This window comes from Moschus berezovskii, chromosome 23 (assembly GCF_049115385.1).
Source record: "Moschus berezovskii isolate FMDL1 chromosome 23, NW_MosBer_1.0, whole genome shotgun sequence".
NCBI lineage: Eukaryota > Metazoa > Chordata > Mammalia > Artiodactyla > Moschidae > Moschus > Moschus berezovskii.
Window position 1 is genome coordinate 40,291,215 of NC_142482.1, and position 20,272 is coordinate 40,311,486.

Genomic DNA, 20,272 nt, shown 5'->3' on the forward strand with positions numbered 1-20,272 from the left:
ATGTCCTGGCTATTATAAACAGTGCTGCAATGAACATTGGAGTACATGTGTCTCTTTCAATTCTGGTTTCCTTGGTGTTTATGCCCAGGGGTGTGAATGCTGGATCATATGGCAGTTCTATTTCCAGTTTTTGGAGGAATCTCCACACTGTTCTCCATAGTGGCTGTACTAGTTTGCATCACCAACAGTGTAAGAGGGTTCCCTTTTCTCCACACCCTCTCCAGCATTTATTAAAGAATCTATTTGGATTTTCCCTTTATCCATGAATTATTTAGCTGTGTGTTGCTTTATTTCAAGCATTTAGTGCATTTCTGGATATCTTTTTCTTACTTTTTAAAAATCTTACCATTGTCAAAGAACATTCTTTGAATGGCTCAATTTATTGAAATTTTTGATGCTTAAAAAAAAAACTCAACCTATCTTGATTTTGTAAATGATTAATGTGCCATTAAAAATAAAGTGAATTCTTTTCTTTTTCCATTCATGTATTCTATTCTATATAGTATTAATATCCACAAGTCATAGTCATTATTGCCTTATATAGTCATTTTTAACTTTTATTGGGTCAATTTTTACATGTTTACAGACACATACCCATTCTGATGTTCTTCATTTCTTTCTGCATTTCCATTCTTCTGCTTAGGATCTTTTCTTACCGACTAGAGAACTTCCTTTAGTGTATATTTTTAGTCTAGTGACAAATTCTCTCAGTTTGTATTTTGCTCTTTTTTTGTGGGTGTGAGTTCTTTTCTTACTGAGCTGTTATTATATATGTCAATCAAATTTGTAAATTATGCTTTTCAGATTTTTATATTCTTTTTTTTTTTGCTTTCTCTTCTATAAGGCATAGAGAGAGAGATGTTAAAAACTTCTATTAGGATTGTGAATTTTACTCTTTCTTCATTATTTCTGTCAACTTTTGAAGCTATTTTATTGGGAGCTTACATTGGGTTGTGATATGCAGGACCAGTTGTTAGCAGGGGAATGTTAGTGTGGGTAAGGGTGGGTAGGCCACTGCTTAATTGCTCAGTCATGTCTGACTCTGTGCGACCCCATGGACTGTAGCCCACCAGGCTCCTCTGTCCATGGTATTTTTCAGGCAAGAATACTGGAGTGGGTTGCCATTCCCTTCTCCAGGAGATCTTTCCAACCCAGGGATGATACCTGGGTTTCCCACACTGCAGGCAGATTCTTTACCATCTGAACCACCAGGGAGAGGGTATACCAGGTAGTTTTTCCATTCCTCAATTCAAGGACTCCCTCTTCTGTTAATAAGGTGGTGATTATTTTTTACAAATGGCAAAGCATTTAGTATATTTTTTTCTCTCTCTTTCAATGCTTTATCTTGTTGTAATTCTCCTCTTCTCATAGAAATTCCCACTAAATGTAGGGGACTTTTTCCTGGGCCTGAAAAGTCAGGAGTGTTTTCAAAATTCTCTTCCTGTTAACACTTTTTACTCTTTGAAGTTTTTCTCAACTACATACACAAACCCACCACTGTGCTGCAGTCTTGTGACTATTGATGCTAATTATGCTGTTTTTATTCCCTCTGCTTAAACACAATATTTTAAGATTCTGGATTTTATGTTTCTTAGTTTTGCTGAAAATTTAGGCTTGTAGGAAGGATGCATTAATTTCCTGAGGCTTTAAAATATCTTAGGAGAAAAGAAGAAATCCTCACTAGGCTACATCATTTTTACTGCCAGAACCGAGAATCATAAACTGAACAATTATTTCCTTTGTATGTTTTAAATTTTTCTAACCTCTAATTTTTTTGGTCTAACCACTAATTCTAATGTTGTAAATAAGATATCATCATGCTTTACATTTTATGCTTTAAAAAAGTGCTTTTTAGCTATATCTGATTTACTCATTATAAACTGTTTTTATTCAGTTCAGTTCAGTTCAGTTGCTCAGTCGTGTCCGACTCTCTGCGACCCCATGAATCACAGCACGCCAGGCCTCCCTGTCCATCACCAACTCCCGGAGTTCACTCAAACTCATGTCCATAGAGTCGGTGATGCCATCCAGCCATCTCATTCTCTGTCGTCCCCTTCTCCTCACGCCCCCAACCTTTCCCAGCATCAGAGTCTTTTCCAGTGAGTCAACTCGTCGCATGAGGTGGCCAAAGTATTGCAGTTTCAGCTTTAGCATCAGTCCTTCCAATGAACACCCAGGATCGATCTCCCTTAGAATGGACTGGTTGGATCTCCTTGCGGTACAAGGGACTCTCAAGAGTCTTTTCCAACACCACAGTTCAAAAGCATCAATTCTTCGGCAATCAGCTTTCTTCACAGTCCAACTCTCACATCCATACATGACCACGGGAAAAACCATATGTGATAAATTCTGAAGCAGTAAAAAGATGTTTGACTCATATTTAGGAGTGGTAAAGCTGTTTACTTACCACTTCTAAATATTCTCCATACTGGAGCTCACCCTTCAGTTCAGTTCAGTTCAGTTCAGTCGCTTAGTCGTGTTCGACTCTTTGCGACCCCATGAACCACAGCATGCCAGGCCTCCCTGTCCATCACCAACACCCGGAGTTCACTCAAACTCATGTCCATTGAGTCGGTGATGCCATCCAGCTATCTCATTCTCTGCCGTCCCCGTCTCCTCCTACCCCCAATCCCTCCTAGCATCAGACTTTTTTCCAGTGGGTCAACTCGTCGCATGAGGTGGCCAAAGTATTGGAGTTTCAGCTTTAGCATCAGTCCTTCCAATGAACACCCAGGATTGATCTCCTTTAGAATGGACTGGTTGGATCTCCTTGCAGTCCAAGGGACTCTTAAGAGTCTTCTCCAGCACCACAGTTCAAAAGCATTAATTCTTCGGCTAGGCTTTTCCAAATAATAAACTTGCTTCACTTAATTCCCACAGTATAAAATTCAAAAAAACTAACTCATTGTCTTCATTACATTTGCTCCCCAAAGCAATGGAGAATGTCAGTGCAGTAAATGAGTTTCTGTTACTTGGCCTGACCAGTGTTCAGCAGCTGCAGCCGTTCTTCTTTGTGATTTTCTTAATCATTTACTTGATAAACTTGATTGGAAACGGAGCTATATTAGTGATTGCGATTTTGGAGCCCAAACTGCATTCCCCCATGTATTTTTTCCTGGGAAACCTTTCTTGTCTGGATATCTGCTACTCTTCAGTGACATTGCCCAAAGTCCTTATAAACCTCCTCTCCGCTCACAGGGCCATATCTTTCCTGGGCTGTATCACACAGCTACACTTTTTCCACTTTCTGGGAAGCACAGAGGCTATCTTACTGGCTGTCATGGCTTTTGATCGCTTCGCTGCCATCTGCAACCCACTTCATTACCCTGTCATCATGAACCCCAAGGTATGTATTCTCTTGGCAGCTGTGGCCTGGATCACCAGCTTCTTTTATGCTCTGATACATTCTGTCATGACTGCACGCCTGAACTTTTGCCGCTCTCAAGAGCTCAATCACTTCTTCTGTGATGTCAAGCCCCTCTTGGAACTGGCCTGCAGTAACACAGTGCTCAACCAATGGCTTCTTTCTGTTGTCACAGGCAGCATATCTATGGGAGCTTTCTTCCTGACGCTTCTCTCCTACTTGTATATTATTTGCTCCCTTCTGCTCAAGCATAAGTCCTGCAGACTACTCCACAAAGCTTTGTCCACTTGTGCCTCCCATTTCATGGTGGTGTGTCTTTTCTATGGACCTGTAGGCTTCACGTACATTCGTCCTGCCTCAGCCACTTCCATGACTCAGGACCGGATGGTGGCCATTGTCTATAGTGCAGTCACTCCAGTGCTGAATCCACTGATATACACTCTTAGGAATAAAGAAGTGAGGCTGGCGCTGAAGAAAACCTTCGGGAGCAAGTTATTTAAAGACTGCCAGCAGCACCACTGAGATTAAGGAGGCTTATATCTGACTCTGATTAAGATTTTTATCCCTTCACTCTAATAAATGGTCTATATAATTTTCCCTCAGGAATCTGTAGCCCCATAACCATGTTCTGCACTCAACTATGTGTCATTATTTGCTCAGTTTTTATTTACCTACTCACTTATTTAAGAGATAGTCATTGACTATATATTGTGTTAGGCAGCATAGCAGATGTAAGAGGCAAGATTGAGCAAAAGAAATTCTACAATCTCACACAATGAACAAATTCATAGGTACGTATGTCAGAGTAATTAGATGCTACAGAGAACTAAAAAGAGATAAGAAAGCTAAGGAGGGATGAGAGCAGGCACTTACTACATGATAAATTATTTATCTATTTCTTTTCTATTCTGGCCATTCTATTATCATATATGTTGGATGTTCTCATATCAGTTTATTCATCTGAAAAAGATCAGCTGATTAAATGCTAGAAAATGCACTCAATTTATTGGTAAATCCCTTGTTGTATACCTTGAAAAGGGAAGACATATTAAAACTGAGATTTATAATAAATATCTCTATCAGCATCTGGATGCAAGACAATTGGAAGCCAGACTCTCAGGCAGCAGTTTTCAGTGAATGTCTATAGACATCCTTCAGTGGAAGTCTGTAAGAAACGAGTTTGTCTGCTTCTCCTTCACTGAGCCCTGGGGTGGTAGCCAGTTAAGAATAGTTTCTTTGTGACTGTCCTGGTAAGCCCAAAGACACAAGCCCCTCTGGTCATTAGAGCAGACTATCTGGGTTATGTGGCCTCTGGGTGTCAGCAACAAAAGCTGGAACACCAGAAAGATGTTTTTTTTCTCAGAAACGCCAGAGATCTGAGTTAGGGCAGAGCTATAGCTTGAAGATTGCATCCTTTGGCCTCCCTGAGCTCTGCAAAGGATTGTACTTGCCCCCTAGCTGTGTGATAAATGAGAAGCCTGCCTCTTTGTAGCTTTTAAGGGAAACAAATAGTCCTATTTTACAGAAAGACTGGGTGTTTCTGTCTATGTCTCTGTGCTGTGCCAGGGGAGACAGCCAGTTAAGAATTGTTTCCCTGTTTGTTACAGACCTGTGGAAGCCAAAAGACTTGAACCCTGCTGGCCACTAGAGTCAAATGGTCAAGGGGTATCCCCTGGATGTTGGGATATATTGGCAATCTGAATGAGGCAGAGGGATAGAAAAGAGATGGTGTCTGTTAAGGCCTCCGTCTATGGAGAGTATTGTATTTGGTCTCTAGAAGTGTGTTAGATAAGAAGCCTACCACTTAGGTCAAGCCTTTAAAATAAGCAAATAGATCTCCTTCTCATGAAGACTGGACACATTTCATTATATGGGAATATTTTTGTCTGTTTTATTTTTTGTATTTTGACTGTGCCGTATGGCATATGGGATCTTAGTTCCTTGACCAGGGATTGAACCTGCACACTCTGCATTGAAAGCTCCAAGACCTAACCACTGGATGACCACGGAATTCCACAACTTGATTTTTAAAAAAGCATTTTGATGCAAGAAAGTCTCCTGGAGCTTCCTTTGCTATTTTCACCCACCTCCTATGTCAAGTCCTCCCATGAGAATGTAAGAGGGTCACTTTGGGAAGGACTTCAGTCTTAACCACTGGACCACCAGGGAATTCCCTAAGACTGGACACATTGCAATCTGCTGCCTCTTTTCTGAGCTTTGGGGTGTCAGCCAGAGTGAGGTCCTGTGAGCCTTTTAAGAACGCTCTCTTGGTTCTCCATAGCCTTGTAGGTCTCACATATGCAAGCCTTGTTTTTCAAAGCTAGATGTCTGGGGGCTTGTTCCTCAAGTGAAATTCTTTAGAGTTGGGGTGCCAGATGTGGAGTCTAAACTCTTTACTCCTCAGTGAGAAGCTGGGAGTTGTGAGTTGCCCTGCTGGGAATAAAGTGTTTGGCCAGATTGCATCTTGGTCTCTCTGCCTGATTCAGTGTGGAATATTTCTCACTGATTTGATGTATAACAGTTTTTCAACTAGTTTCTGGTTTTCGTTTCTGTGTAGCTATAGATTGGGTGTGTCCAAGGGAAGAGGTGAGTTTAGGGTCTCCTACTCTGCCATCTTGAACCAGAACCTCTGTTATTCTTTTTTTGTTAATTTAGAATCTGCTTGTCAATATCTATGAAAGAAAATATATTTTAAATTGGATGAAAAGTAATCCTTTGGCAAATGTCATCCTGCAGTAGAACTAGATAAAATTCTAAATATGTGATTGAGGTTTCCAGACTATGATTCTTAACATCACAAATTCTCTCTCTGCTTCTTGAAAAATGTCTTTATAACCCTCATTCAGAATTCTCTGTAGCCATGATCATGTGTGTGCGTGTGTAATCACTTATATTGAGTTTGTTCACTTAAGATATTATTTTATTTAACCTTAGTCATAACATCAATCAAATCAGACTGGTTTCATTATTATCATCTGTTTACCGAAGAGGAAAACCAGAGACCAGAAAGGAAAAGTAATTTAACTATAGTCACACTGCAAGCAGAACCAAGATTCTAACTCCAGGAGATCTTGTTCCAGAGTCTGAGAGTTTTGCTGTATGCATCTATAAATAATCATTATTAAGAAATTTTTGACAGATTTTAAGAAAAGTCTGTTAATTTCTCTTCCATTTATAGACAGGATCTATTTTGAGTCTAACAAGGTACTTTATTTTTCATTTTGGTGGCTATAAAGCCCTTATTTTGTTGTTGTTTTCTTTTTCTCTGACTTTTCTCAAGTTAAATCAATCAACTTGTCTTGTCAAAATGGTTCAATTTAAACTTTATCATCTTTTAATTTCTTAATATATTTCTCTAAACAATGAAAAATTTTGGATCCACAAGTTGTTAAGAGTTTCCAATGATAGGAGGTGTATTGTTTAAAAATTGTCATACTTACTCTTTCTTTAATCTTTCAATGGAAATCTCTGGCTCAGCATAATATTCTTTTCTAGTTAAATCGAGCAAAATGTTCTACCAAATAGATTAAAAAAACAAAATAACTATTTATGGAAAGATTAAAGTAGAGAGAATAACCCTTTGAGAAGAGATCCCTAGACATCTATGCTTGGAACATCTCTAGGGAGAGTTCAGAGGGAATTCAATGTGCTTATTTTGTGCTTAGAATGGGAATGAAGGCCAAGTCCTCTGTGATTTATATTTACTCTTAGGTATATTTGTCATATAAGACTCTGAGCAACTAAAATCTTTCTGATAATTTTATACAAAGAGATAATCAACATATTATAGCCCTGATTCTTGGGTTTCCTTATGCAGCAAAACCATATATTTTCTCCAAGTTATGTACACAGAGGAGTAATATGGTGAATTGCCACAGTCAGTAGGTAGAACATAAGAGAATAGATAAGAAGGGAGGTTTTTGTTTTTGTATGTGTACAAAAAAGTGTGGCTTTTTTTTTCTTTTGGTGTTTTGTGTATGTGTATGTGTTTTATAGAAGGAAATTGAGACCATTAGAAAGGGTGAGTGAGAGTAGTGGGGGAATATCTTTGAATATAATTTGTCAGAATTATAGGGTGGAACAAGTGGGTTTATGGCACAATTTCTTAGTTGGAAAAGCTTTGATTTTCTTAATCAGTTTAATCATTCATCTTTTGTATGAAGTAGATACAACAGCACATATGCACTTCTACCTGTGTACTTGTGAGTGATTTTTTTGTGCAAGAGATGAAAAACAGTATATAAAGAGCTGCCTCATTTTACTATTTCCTATGTACTGAAGTCATTTAGTTTGTTTGTAATCTTTCATATGGCGATGCTTAAGTAAATATCATAGCAAATACATAATTTTTGACATTTGCAAACACATCTGAAGGACAATCTAGAAAATGGAATCGCTTTGAGTGTGAGATTTTTAATCCGTTCCGTTCAGTCGCTCAGTCGTGTCTTTGCGACCCGTGGACTGTAGCCTACCAGGCTTCTCCGTCCATGGGATTCTCCAGGCAAGAATACTGGAGTGGGTTACCATTTCCTTCTCCAGGGAATCTTCCCGACCCAGGGATCGAACCCGCGTCTCCCGCATTGGAGGCAGACGCTTTAACCTCTGAGCCACCAGGGAAGCCCATAGTTATTGCTAAAATCCATGTTAGAGATTAAATCAACTGACATCCCCATCTGTGTGTATTTTACCACCCTCAGCAAATATAATGCCTCAAACATTTTAATCTTAATCAAAATAGCAAATCATTGTGTTTTAATTTGAAATTCTGTTTTGAATATTTGTATATTTTTCCATGAAAAATTATGTTATAGTTTTAGTAGCTTCACTTAGGAATGTTGTGCTGAAGTTTTCTGTTTCACTTCAAATATTTTTTTCAGAAGAAATATATTTGATTAAGAAATCATGATTTTCTATTTATCTGTTTTTTTCTTATTGTACTTTCATGTAGATGCAGAAGTTTTCTATTTATTGTTTATCTATGAACAAGTTGAATTTGGGGGGCAAGTTATCGGCAGGAGGTTTATGAGAAAGGGGATAGGATATTTTCCCCAGATTCTTGGCTCATTGGTCCCCTCCTGTATTGCAACATTCTTACTGCATCTGTAGTAATGTACTTTTCTCTGCATTCCATCATTACAAGCACATTGACGCACTCTTTTCTGACATTCTGGAGAAATTCACTCTCAATGTGAGGAACTCTTTTCTGAACTGAATTTTTTTTTTTTTTTTTTTTTTGCTGTTTTCAATATTCTCTTGCTGTTGAACAGCTTGGTATTTTGGAATTTTCCTGCATAATAGCCCTGTTGCTGCAATGCCCTCTTCTGACAATGACACCAATTCTGCTGATTTTATTCCCTCTGCCTACACATGATTTAAAATTTGTGGATTTTAAAAAATGTCTTCTAGCTTTACAAAGGTTTAGGTTGTGGAGAACCTACTCTTTTTTTAAAAGAGGATATTTAGGACTATTGCTAAGCTTCTATCTGTACCCAGAAATAAATTTTTATAAATACATCTGACAAGACTCTTTTTAATGCTACAATAAGGCTAAAACTGAGTCCTGTTCTCTTACTGTATTCACTGAATATCTGCTTTTATTCTATATGAGCTGCTTTATAGGTTTAACTCAGCAATCCTAAATATGCTTCCTAGTTCTATGTATCACACATATCACACTGACTCAGAATTTATCACAGATTTCTGTCCTTAATTATGTTGCAAGGGAATTTAATTCTAGCATTTCTAACCATTTTACTCACCATAGATCATCCTTATATACTTTCAGATGATGAACTTGCTTCAGTTAACCCATACAGTCTACTAGCGGAGCTTTACTAATGCGACTGTTATCACTCCTTCTCAGAGCGATGGAGAACGTTACCACAGTGAATGAGTTTCTCCTGCTGGAACTGACCTCCACTCAGGAGCTGCAGCCTGTTCTCTTTATGACCCTCCTGATTATATACATGATCGATCTGTTTGGAAATGGGTCCATATTAGTGGTTGTCATCTCGGAGCCAAGGCTCTCCACCCCTATGTACTTTTTCCTGGGAAATCTTTCTTGTCTGGATATCTGCTATTCTTCAGTGACACTGCCCATACTAATGGCAAACCTCCTCTCTGCTCACAAGGCCGTATCTTTCCTGGGCTGCATCACTCAGCTACACTTCCTCCACTTTCTGGGCTGCACTGAGGCCATCTTTCTGGCCATTATGGGTTTTGACCAATTTGTGGCCATCTGTTATCCACTTCGCTACACTGTTATCATGAACCTCAAGGTGTGTATTCTCTTGGCAGCCATGGCCTGGATCACTAGCTTTTTTAATGCTCTGATGCATTCTGTCATGATTGCACGTCTGAACTTTTGCCACTCTCTGAAACTCAATCACTTCTTTTGTGATGTGAAGCCCCTCTTAGAGTTGGCTTGTGGTGACATTTGGCTCAATCAGTGGCTCATTTTTATTGTCACTGGCAGCTTAGCTTTGGTACCACGTTTCTTCACTTTCCTCTCCTACTTGTATATTATCAGCTTCCTTCTGTTCAAGAACCATACCTGTCGTGTGCTCCACAAGGCTCTGTCCACATGTGCCTCCCATTTAATGGTGGTATCTCTGTTTTATGGAACTGTGTTCCTGCCTGGAGAATCCCAGGGACGGGAGCCTGGTGGGCTTCCGTCTGTGGGGTCACACAGAGTCGGACACGACTGAAGTGACTTAGCAGCAGCAGCAGCAGGGCTCACCTACATCTCCCCAACCTCTGCCACCTCTGTAATACAGGAGCGGTATGTGGCTGTCATACATACCACTGTCACTTCACTGCTGAATCCATTGATATACACCCTTAGGAATAAGGAAGTGAAGTTGGCTCTGAGCAGAGTGTTTGGGAGGAAACTGAAGCTGCCTAAAGAAAATCATTGGCAGCACTAGAAAAAAATCAAAACTCCATTTTATGTTTATGATATTTATTTCTCATTTTAATTCTTTTGAAACATTTCTTGAATTTTCTTTTCCTATCAGAAATTTGTTCCATTTGTAGCTGTGTTCTTCACATACATGATTCCAATTACTCTTCATTAGTCATTCGTTGACTTGAAATATGTTTTTCAGCAAGCAGTGCTCAATTTGCAGAGGATACTACCTTGGAAATGACACATGAGTACCTGACATGAGGACACGGATCTTTTTCATTTGAAAAGGTTTGTAAAGATAAGATGAATAAGTTAACACATATGTCTTTCAGAAGATAAAACACAGAATGAGCAAGAATGAGCATGTGCCAACGGGCACTCTTGTAAGACTGGGTCTATGAAATCTTCTTTAAGAAATGACATTTGAGCAGAATGCCAAAGGAAGTAGGGAAGTGAGTCATGCAAGTATGTGACAATGAAGTTTTTTATGTAGAAATGACAGAAAATGAAAGTGTATTGGTATAGAGTGTTGTTCCAGTAAGATGTCCCATGTGCCTGGAGCTCAGTGAGTAATGAAGTGGGAGGCAGGAGACAAGGGCAGAAAGTTGATGGTAGTCATGTCATGGGCATTCTGTTGTTTGGCTGAAGGCTTTCAGCACTTACTCTGAGTGATTAGTATGATACGGGGCATTTGAGTGAAGAACTGACTTGACTTGACTTCTGTGGTGAAAGAATCACAATGTTACTGTGATGAGAACAGAGTAGGGGAGCAAGGATGAAGTTCAGTTCAGTTCAGTCGCTCAGTCGTGTCCGACTCTCTGCGACCCCATGAATCACAGCACGCCAGGCCTCCCTGTCCATCACCAACTCCCGGAGTACACTCAAACTCATGTCCACAGAGTCGGTGATGCCATCCAGCCATCTCATTCTCTGTCGTCCCCTTCTCCTCCCGCCCCCAACCTTTCCCAGCATCAGAGTCTTTTCCAGTGAGTCAACTCGTCGCATGAGGTGGCCAAAGTATTGCAGCTTCAGCTTTAGCATCAGTCCCTCCAGAACATCCAGGATTGATCTCCTCTAGACCGGACTGGTTGGATCTCCTTGCAGTATAAGGGACTCTCAAGAGTCTTCTCCAACACCACAGTTCAAAAGCATCGATTCTTTGGTGATCAGCTTTCTTCACAGTCCAACTCTCACATCCATACATGACCACGGGAAAAACCATTGCCTTGACTAGACGGACCTTGGTTGGCAAAGTAATGTCTCTGCTTTTTAATATACTATCAAGGTTGGTCATAACTTTCCTTCCAAGGAGCAAGCGTCTTTTAATTTCATGGCTGCAATCAGCATCAGTGATTTTGGAGCCCCCAAAAATAAAGTCTGACACTGTTTCCACTGTTTTTCCATCTATTTCCCATGAAGTGATGGGACCAGATGCCATGATCTTTGTTTTCTGAATGTTGAGCTTCAAGCCAACCTTTTCACTCTCCTCTTTCCCTTTCATCAAGAGGCTTTTGAGTTCCTCTTCACTTTCTGCCATAAGGGTAGTGTCATCTGCATATCTGAGGTTATTGATATTTCTCCCAGCAATCTTGATTCCAGCTTCTGCTTCTTCCAGCCCAGCGTTCCTCATGATGTACTCTGCATATAAGTTAAATAAGCAAGGTGACAATATACAACCTTGACGTACACCTTTTCCTATTTGGAACCAGTCTGTTGTTCCATGTCCAGTTCTGACTGTTGCTTCCTGACCTGCATACAGGTTTCTCAAGAGGCAGGTCAGGTGGTCTGGGATTCCCATCTCTTTCAGAATGTTCCACAGTTTATTGTGATTGACACAGTCAAAAGCTTTGGCATAGTCAATGAAGCAGAAATAGATGTTTTTCTGGAACTCTCTTGCTTTCTCCATGATCCAGCGGATGTTGGCAATTTGATCTCTGGTGCCTCTGCCTTTTCTAAAACCTGCTTGAACATCTGGGAGTTCATGGTTTACATACTGCTGAAGCCTGGCTTGGAGAATTTTGAGCATGACTTTACTAGCGTGTGAGATGAGTGCAATTGTGCGGTAGTTAGAGCATTCTTTGGCATTGCCTTTCTTTGGGATTGGAATGAAGACTGACCTCTTCCAGTCCTGTGGCCAGCGCTGAGTTTTCCAAATCTGCTGGCATATTGAGTGCAGCACTTTCACAGCATCATCTTTCAAGTCTTGAAATAGCTCAACTGGAATTCCATCACCTCCACTAGCTTTGTTAGTAGTGATGCTTTCTAAGGCCCACTTGACTTCACATTCCAAGATGTCTGGCTCTAGGTCAGTGATAACATTATCGTGACTATCTTGGTCATGAAGATCTTTTTTGTACAGTTCTTCTGTGTATTCCTGCCACCTCTTCTTAATATCTTCTGCTTCTGTTAGGTCCATACCATTTCTGTCCTTTATCGAGACCATCTTTGCATGAAATGTTCCCTTGGAATCTCTAATTTTCTTGAAGAGGTCTCTTGTTTTTCCTATTCTGTTGTTTTCCTCTATTTCTTTGCATTGATCACTGAGGAAGTCTTTCTTATCTCTCCTTGCTATTCTTTGGAACTCTGCATTCAGATGCTTATATCTTTCCTTTTCTCCTTTGCTTTTCGCCTCTCTTCTTTTCACAGCTATTTGTAAGGCCTCCTCAGACAGCCATTTCGCTCTTCTGCATTTCTTTTCCAGGGATGGTCTTGGTTCCTGTCTCCTGTACAATGTCATGAACCTCCGTCCAGAGTTCATCAGGCACTCTATCAATCAGATCTAGTCCCTTAAATCTATTTCTCACTTCCACTGTATAATCATAAGGGATTTGATTGAGGTCATATCTGAATGGTCTAGTGGTTTTCCCTACTTTCTTCAAATTAAGGATGAAGTTAGGATTTCCTTATAATCTTTTGGATGAGAATTGATGGAAGCCTAGACAAGGGTAATAATGGTGGGGATAGGAGAAGCAGTTAGATTCTGGATGTATTTTGAACACTCAACTTTCATTATTTACTGATAGCTGTGTGGTAGGAAGGTGAGAGGCATCGAGGATGATCAATAATTTTTATGTACTTATGTTAATACCAAGATATGTCGATAGTGTAGAAAAATCAGGCTATGAACAGAGAAGGGTGGATAACGGTATTGATTTGTTTTTCTCACCATCATAATGTTTTGGATTGAGTTCTCCTTCCTATTAATTGGGCTTCCCTGATAGCTCAGACAATAAGCAATCTGCCTGCAATGCAGGAGACCCGGATTTGATCCCTGGGTCAGGAAGATCCGCTGAAGAAGGGAATGGCTACCCACTCCAGTATTCTTGCCTGGAGAGTTCCATGGGCAGAGGGGCCTTGTGAGCTACAGTCCATAGGTTTACAAAGAATGGGACACAACTGAAATGACTTAGTAGGGCACACACAGAAAATTACCACAAAAGTATAACAGTTTAAGTGTGTTGTTCCACAAGATCTTAGTGATGTAAAAATAATCATTGATGTTAAGATAAAGGAAAAATTCCCAAGTATTTTCTTTTGATTTCTTTTCAGAACATGCCAATACAGGCAGACCTCAGAGATACTGGGAGTTTCCAGACCACCACCATAAAGATGATATGACAATAAAGCAAGTCACGTGAATACTTTGTTCCCAGTGTTTGTAAAAGTTTTGTGTACACTCTACTGTAATCTATTAAGTGTACAATAGCATTATGTCTAAAAACCATGTATGAACCTTAATTAAAAATACTTTATTGCTAAAAAATGCTAACTATCATCTGAACTCTTCAGTGAGATGTAGTAATAGCAACAAAGATCACTGATCACAGGTCACCATAACGAATATAAAGTACTGGAAAAGTTTGAAATACTGTGAGAATTACCAATATGTGACAGGTGATTCAAAGTGGGCAAATTCTGTTGGGAAACGGAGCTGACAGGCTTTCTTAGTCAGACCTTGTGCCATGTTGTCACAGACCTTCAATGTTGTAACAACATTACAATTTTGTAACAACAGCAAAAAAACATAGTATCCATGGAGTGCAATAAAATAAAACAATAAATCAAAGTATGTAGGTATCTCAAGTAGAAAAATGGTGAAAATGCTGGACTCTCCTTCCTATACCACACTCTTCTTCTGGATCTTGGTCCTGAAAATTCTCAATGCCTTGTTAGCTCTCTGACTCCTTCAGAAGGACTTTTACTACATTGACCAACCTTTTGTTTCCAACCTGCTGCTGCTGCCAAGTCACGTCAGTCGTGTCCGACTCTGTGCGATCCCATAGACAGCAGCCCACTAGGCTCCCCTGTCCCTGGGATTCTCCGGGCAAGAACAGTGGAGTGGGTTGCCATCTCCTTCTCCAATGCATTAAAGTGAAAAGTGAAAGTGAAGTCACTCAGTCATGTCCAACTCTTCTCGACCCCACGCACTGCAGCCTACCAGGCTCCTCTGTCCATGGGATTTCCCAGGCAAGAGTACTGGCGTGGGGTGCCATTGCCTTCTCCGAGGGTTATAAAAAATAGCGCAACCTACTGTTGCCAAAAGCATAAGTTTAGCTGTAGCATTTCTTTATTTTTTAAAATTAATTTAATTTAATTGGATGCTAATTACTTTACAATATTGTAGTAGCTTTTGCCATGCATTGACATGAATCAGCCATAGATGTCCGTGTGTCCCCCATCCTGAACCCCTCTCCTACTTCCCTCCCCATCCCATCCCTCAGGGTCATCTCAGTGCTCTGGCCCTGAGTGCCCTGTCTCATGCATCGAACCTGGGCTGTAGCATTTTTGATCCCACTTTTGAAGTCAGGTGATTTCTCCCTTTGTGAAACAGCTGAGATGTGTGGCTCTAGATCTGTTCTCACAGCTTTAGTAACAGACTATTTCCTTCAAATATGCAGAATTATTCTCTACATCACCGCCCCCAACCGGAAATAACTTCTGTCTAATTTGGCTTACTTCTTTTAGTCCACACTGACTGCTCTGCTCTAGGAACCAAACAAGGTCAAGAAAATTTCCTGCTGCTGTCTGGTTCATATCTTAACCTGTGCTGCTTACTTTAAAAAGAGAAAACTGCCAACTTTTCCTTAGCTTTGCAGAAATGGACCTCCTTTCTTAACATCTTCCTTCTCCCTTCTCTTGCCTGAATTGTTTTTTAAATATTTATTTCTATTTTATTGTTCTGGGATTCAGACTTTTTCTAATATTTGTTTTGAAATAAAGTTTGGATTTATGCTTCTTTCTCTCCTTATTTCTTTCAGGAAAGTTTTTAGAAGATAAGAGAGGAACACTGATTAATCCAACCGTATTATTAACACTGTTATTAACACTGACTTTAATAACAGCTATATTAGCACTGGATGTTTTATTTGTAGACTTAAATGATGTAAATAGTAATTTTCATGGCTGAATTTCTGTGAATCTCTTCACCAAAAAAGCTGGCTAAAATTTGTGTGGTAGCAAAATAAATGCAGAATGATTAGAAAAAAATGAATCACTTGCTATTATTGTCAATTGATTACAGTGGCTATGATGACATTTTACAGAAGGAGATAAAAAGCAAAACTTTTAAGGTCTTCCCTGGTGGCTTAGAGTAAAAGAATCTGCTTGCCAATGTAGGAGACACAGATTCAATCCCCGATCCAGGAAAATCCAAATGCTCAGAGCAAGTAATCACAGGCACACAACTATTGAGCCTTTGCTCCAGAGTCCAAGAACCACAACTACTAAATACAAGTGCTGAAACTAGTGAAACTCACGTGTGTTAGAGCTAGTGCTCCGCAACAAGAGAAGCCACTGCAGTGAGAAGCCCATGCGCCGCAGAGAGTGGGCCCCACTCTGCAACTAGAGAAACTCTCGTGCAGCAGTGAAGACCCAGAGCAGACAAAATAAACAAATAAATAAAAATTTTAAAGCAAAACTTTTAGATATTATGCTCTTTTTAGATTTCACTCTTTTTTGAACAATTACTTCTCTTATTTCTCTAATTGTATGCTATTTAAATTTATGTAATTATGTAATGAAGTTCACATTAACATCATTTAAATACAACAATAAAAACAACAGCAATAATAAAAATTTCAACATTATCCAGTTATAAGGATTTAATATTATGGAAAATCATAATGGTAGTACTCTTTTGTGGAAAATGATAATAATGGTATTTTTCTTATTTTGCCCCTATAGACAATTTTACAATATACCTTAATTATTAGTAAGATACCTAAAGTCCCCAAAGTCTTCATCACCGCTATTTGGGGAAAAGTAATTAGATTCTCAGTACACTGTGTGTGCTTTTTAAAAGAAATCATATAAACAGGAGGGTTTATAAAGAAGAGGGTTCCTGGTGTTGTGTATGTGAGTTGGATGAGAACAGCAGAGTCCAGCCACACTTCTAGTGGTTCCAAACATAAGTGGGCACAGATGGTAACACCATAGGAGAAAATTTAACTCCTGTTCACATAATAATATGAAGGAGAGGCTATTATTTCTTTATAAGGGTAACATTTTTCTTCATGACAACTCCTGGTTGAACCTGCTGCTGCTGCTGCTGCTAAGTCGCTTCAGTCGTGTCTGACTCTGTGCGATCCCATAGACGGCAGCCCACCAGGCTCCTCCATCCCTGGGGTTCTCCAGGCAAGAACACTGGAGTGGGTTGCATTTCCTTTATAAAACAGCAAGTCAAATTAAACCAAACTGGGTAAGTGGGGCAAAAATAAGTTGTCTTGAAAAAACAAAGAGACTTCCTATGAGTTTTCTGCAAAGGGCAATCAGCTAAGTTAATTCCTTATGAAAGGAGACTAGAAAGATTGGTTTAACAATGAACAAATATGTGTTGTGTGCCAGGTACTGTTATAGATGCTCAGAAGGCATCATTAAGAGACAATGCATTGACTTTGTAAAGATTATATCCAACTAAGGGAGCAGGTAATACACAATAAAGAGAATAAATAGATTAACGATATGGGATTTCAGAAGGTGTTATGTGTCATGGGGAAATGAAAGGTGAGTGAGGCGGGTATGGAGTGTATGAGGGCACCAATAGGATGATCAGAGTGAGTCTCATTGAATAAATACCATTTGAGGTATGATTGAATCCCAAAGAAAGGGAATGCCAAAGAATGCTCAAACTACCGCACAATTGCACTCATCTCACACGCTAGTAAAGTCATGCTCAAAATTCTCCAAGCCAGGCTTCAGCAATATGTGAACCATGAACTCCCAGATGTTCAAGCAGGTTTTAGAAAAGGCAGAGGAACCAGAGATCAAATTGCCAACATCCGCTGGATCATGGAGAAAGCAAGAGAGTTCCAGAAGAGCATCTATTTCTACTTCATTGACTATGTCAAAACCTTTGGCTGTGTGGATCACAATAAACTGTGGAACATTCTGAAAGAGATGGGAATCCCAGACCACCTGACCTGCCTCTTGAGAAACCTGTATGCAGGTCAGGAAGCAACAGTCAGAACTGGACATGGAACAACAGACTGGTTCCAAATAGGAAAAGGAGTGCATCAAGGCTGTATATTGTCACCTTGCTTATTTAACTTATATGCAGAGTACATCATGAGGAACGCTGGGCTGGAAGAAGCAGAAGCTGGAATCAAGATTGCTGGGAGAAATATCAATAACCTCAGATATGCAGATGACACTACCCTTATGGCAGAAAGTGAAGAGGAACTCAAAAGCCTCTTGATGAAAGGGAAAGAGGAGAGTGAAAAGGTTGGCTTGAAGCTCAACATTCAGAAAACAAAGATCATGGCATCTGGTCCCATCACTTCATGGGAAATAGATGGAAAAACAGTGGAAAAAGTGTCAGACTTTATTTTTGGGGGCTCCAAAATCACTGCAGATGCTGATTGCAGCCATGAAATTTAAAGACGCTTACTCCTTGGAAGGAAAGTTATGACCAACCTTGATAGTATATTAAAAAGCAGAGACATTACTTTGCCAACCAAGGTCTGTCTAGTCAAGGCTATGGTTTTTCCCGTGGTCATGTATGGATGTGAGAGTTGGACTGTGAAGAAAGCTGATCACCGAAGAATTGATGCTTTTGAACTGTGGTGTTGGAGAAGACTCTTGAGAGTCCCTTGTACCGCAAGGAGATCCAACCAGTCCATTCTAAGGGAGATCGATCCTGGGTGTTTATTGGAAGGACTGATGCTAAAGCTGAAACTGCAATACTTTGGCCACCTCATGCGACGAGTTGACTCACTGGAAAAGACTCTGATGCTGGGAAAGGTTGGGGGCGGGAGGAGAAGGGGACAACCAAGAATGAGATGGCTGGATAACATCACCGACTCTGTGGACACGAGTTTGAGTGAACTCCGGGAGTTGGTGATGGACAGGGAGGCCTGGCATGCTGTGATTCATGGGGTCGCAGAGAGTCGGACACGACTGAGCGACTGAACTGAACTGAACTGAAATGAAGTTAGGGTTTTTGTCAGACAGCTAGTCATGGGGAAGGGCAAAGGGGAACAGCAAAGAGGCCAGTTGACTTGACTGATTGAACTCAGGGGAGAAAGGGAGGAAATTAAGGCTGGAAGAGTAAAAAGAAAAAGACATTACAGAGCTTGTAGTCTTTCCCAGATTTTGAGTTTATGGAGAATTTCCTGGTGGTCCAGTGGTTAGGACTCCACACCTTCATGCCAAGTGTCCAGATTCCATCTCTGGTTGGGAGACTAAGATCACACAAGTTGTGTGGTGTGGCAATGAATAAAGAAGTTTGAATTTATAATCTGAACTGAAGTGTGGTGGGAGGGTTATAAGAAAAAGCATGATGATGGAAGGTGATTTATGGGCAAGGTTAGAAGCAAGAAGCTATTAATAATAATACTATAACTGCTAATAATAATAAATGAGACATGACATGGACTCACTCGATAGCTAGAGAAGTGAAAATAAGTGGGAGATTCTGTGCATATGCATTTAATATTTGATCCAACAACTAGAGTTCAGGGGAACATTGAAGTAAAGGTCTAATGAGGTAGGTTGAAGAGAGACAGGAAAGAATGAGTGGAGACCATCAGTTTAGACATTATTTGTGAGAAGCTTTGATGCAAAGATCAGAGAAAATGGACAGTGAAGACAAACAGTGAGAAAGGAAGATTTAAAAAGAACTTTTATGATAGGAGAAATAATAGCCGGTTCCTTTGCTGAAGAGAATGTTACATCAGAGAAAGGAAAAATAACTGTGGAAGAGAGAATGGCACTGTGGGAGTGCACGCCCGATTAAGCAAATGGGTATCATCTGAAGCACAAGCAAGAGATTTGGCTTAAAAAGCAGAGATTGGGCAGGGAGAGAGGCCCATGAGCGAGCAGATATCTGTATGATTCATGTCGTCATATGACAGAAATTAACACACCATTACAAAGCAATTATCCTCAATTAAAAATAAACTAAAAAGAAAGTACAATCACTTTCTAATAATACAGACACGAATGATAGTGAGTCTGGAAGTTCTTTTCAATTGCTTCAAATTTCTTATAGACAAGGAAGCAAGGTCAGCATTGGACAGTCAATATGGAGAAGAAGGTTGGCCGGAGGTTTGAAATGTTTATCCAGGAGTGTGTGAGGGTGAATGGACTTGACAGCTGTAAATAAGTCCTTGAATACATTGTAACTTGATCAAATAGAAGCTGAATTTCAGCTATGGTGTGAATTTCAAATATAGTTGAATTTCAGCAAGTATTTAGCAAAAAATCAGTGTTAGCATTCTGTGAATGTCAGTTCAACAAAGAAATCTCTTGCATCATTGATGAATTCCATTAGGGTTTGGTATGTTTATGTTAATAACTAAGACAAAAGTGAATCAAAGAAGTTATATGCCTGGATTTCTCTTATTGGTCAGTGGTATTAGTTTTCCTGAAGTACACCTTTTTGAATACCGGAAGAAATGTTCCTCCTTTTTTGTGTTATTCACAATATAATGGCTACAAATACGACACACTTTTAAGTTTAATCTGCATCATTTCCACCACTTTCTTAAGCCTAGACAATCAGA

General features: G+C 39.8%; 2 protein-coding genes across 2 annotated transcripts; both read left to right on the plus strand.

Moving 5' to 3' along the window:
* Window positions 1-2,911: 2,911 nt before the first annotated feature.
* OR12D3 (olfactory receptor family 12 subfamily D member 3) lies at window positions 2,912-3,886 on the plus strand. Its single transcript, XM_055406589.2, has one exon. It carries the CDS (start codon window positions 2,936-2,938, stop codon window positions 3,884-3,886), a length of 951 nt encoding a protein of 316 aa, XP_055262564.2. The 5' UTR covers window positions 2,912-2,935.
* A 5,345-nt stretch (window positions 3,887-9,231) lies between these two features.
* LOC129557766 (olfactory receptor 12D3-like) lies at window positions 9,232-10,290 on the plus strand. The gene is made up of 2 exons (XM_088831256.1): window positions 9,232-9,996; window positions 10,099-10,290. The coding sequence occupies exons 1-2, from the start codon at window positions 9,232-9,234 to the stop codon at window positions 10,288-10,290; spliced, it is 957 nt and encodes a 318-aa protein (XP_088687382.1).
* Window positions 10,291-20,272: the final 9,982 nt, after the last annotated feature.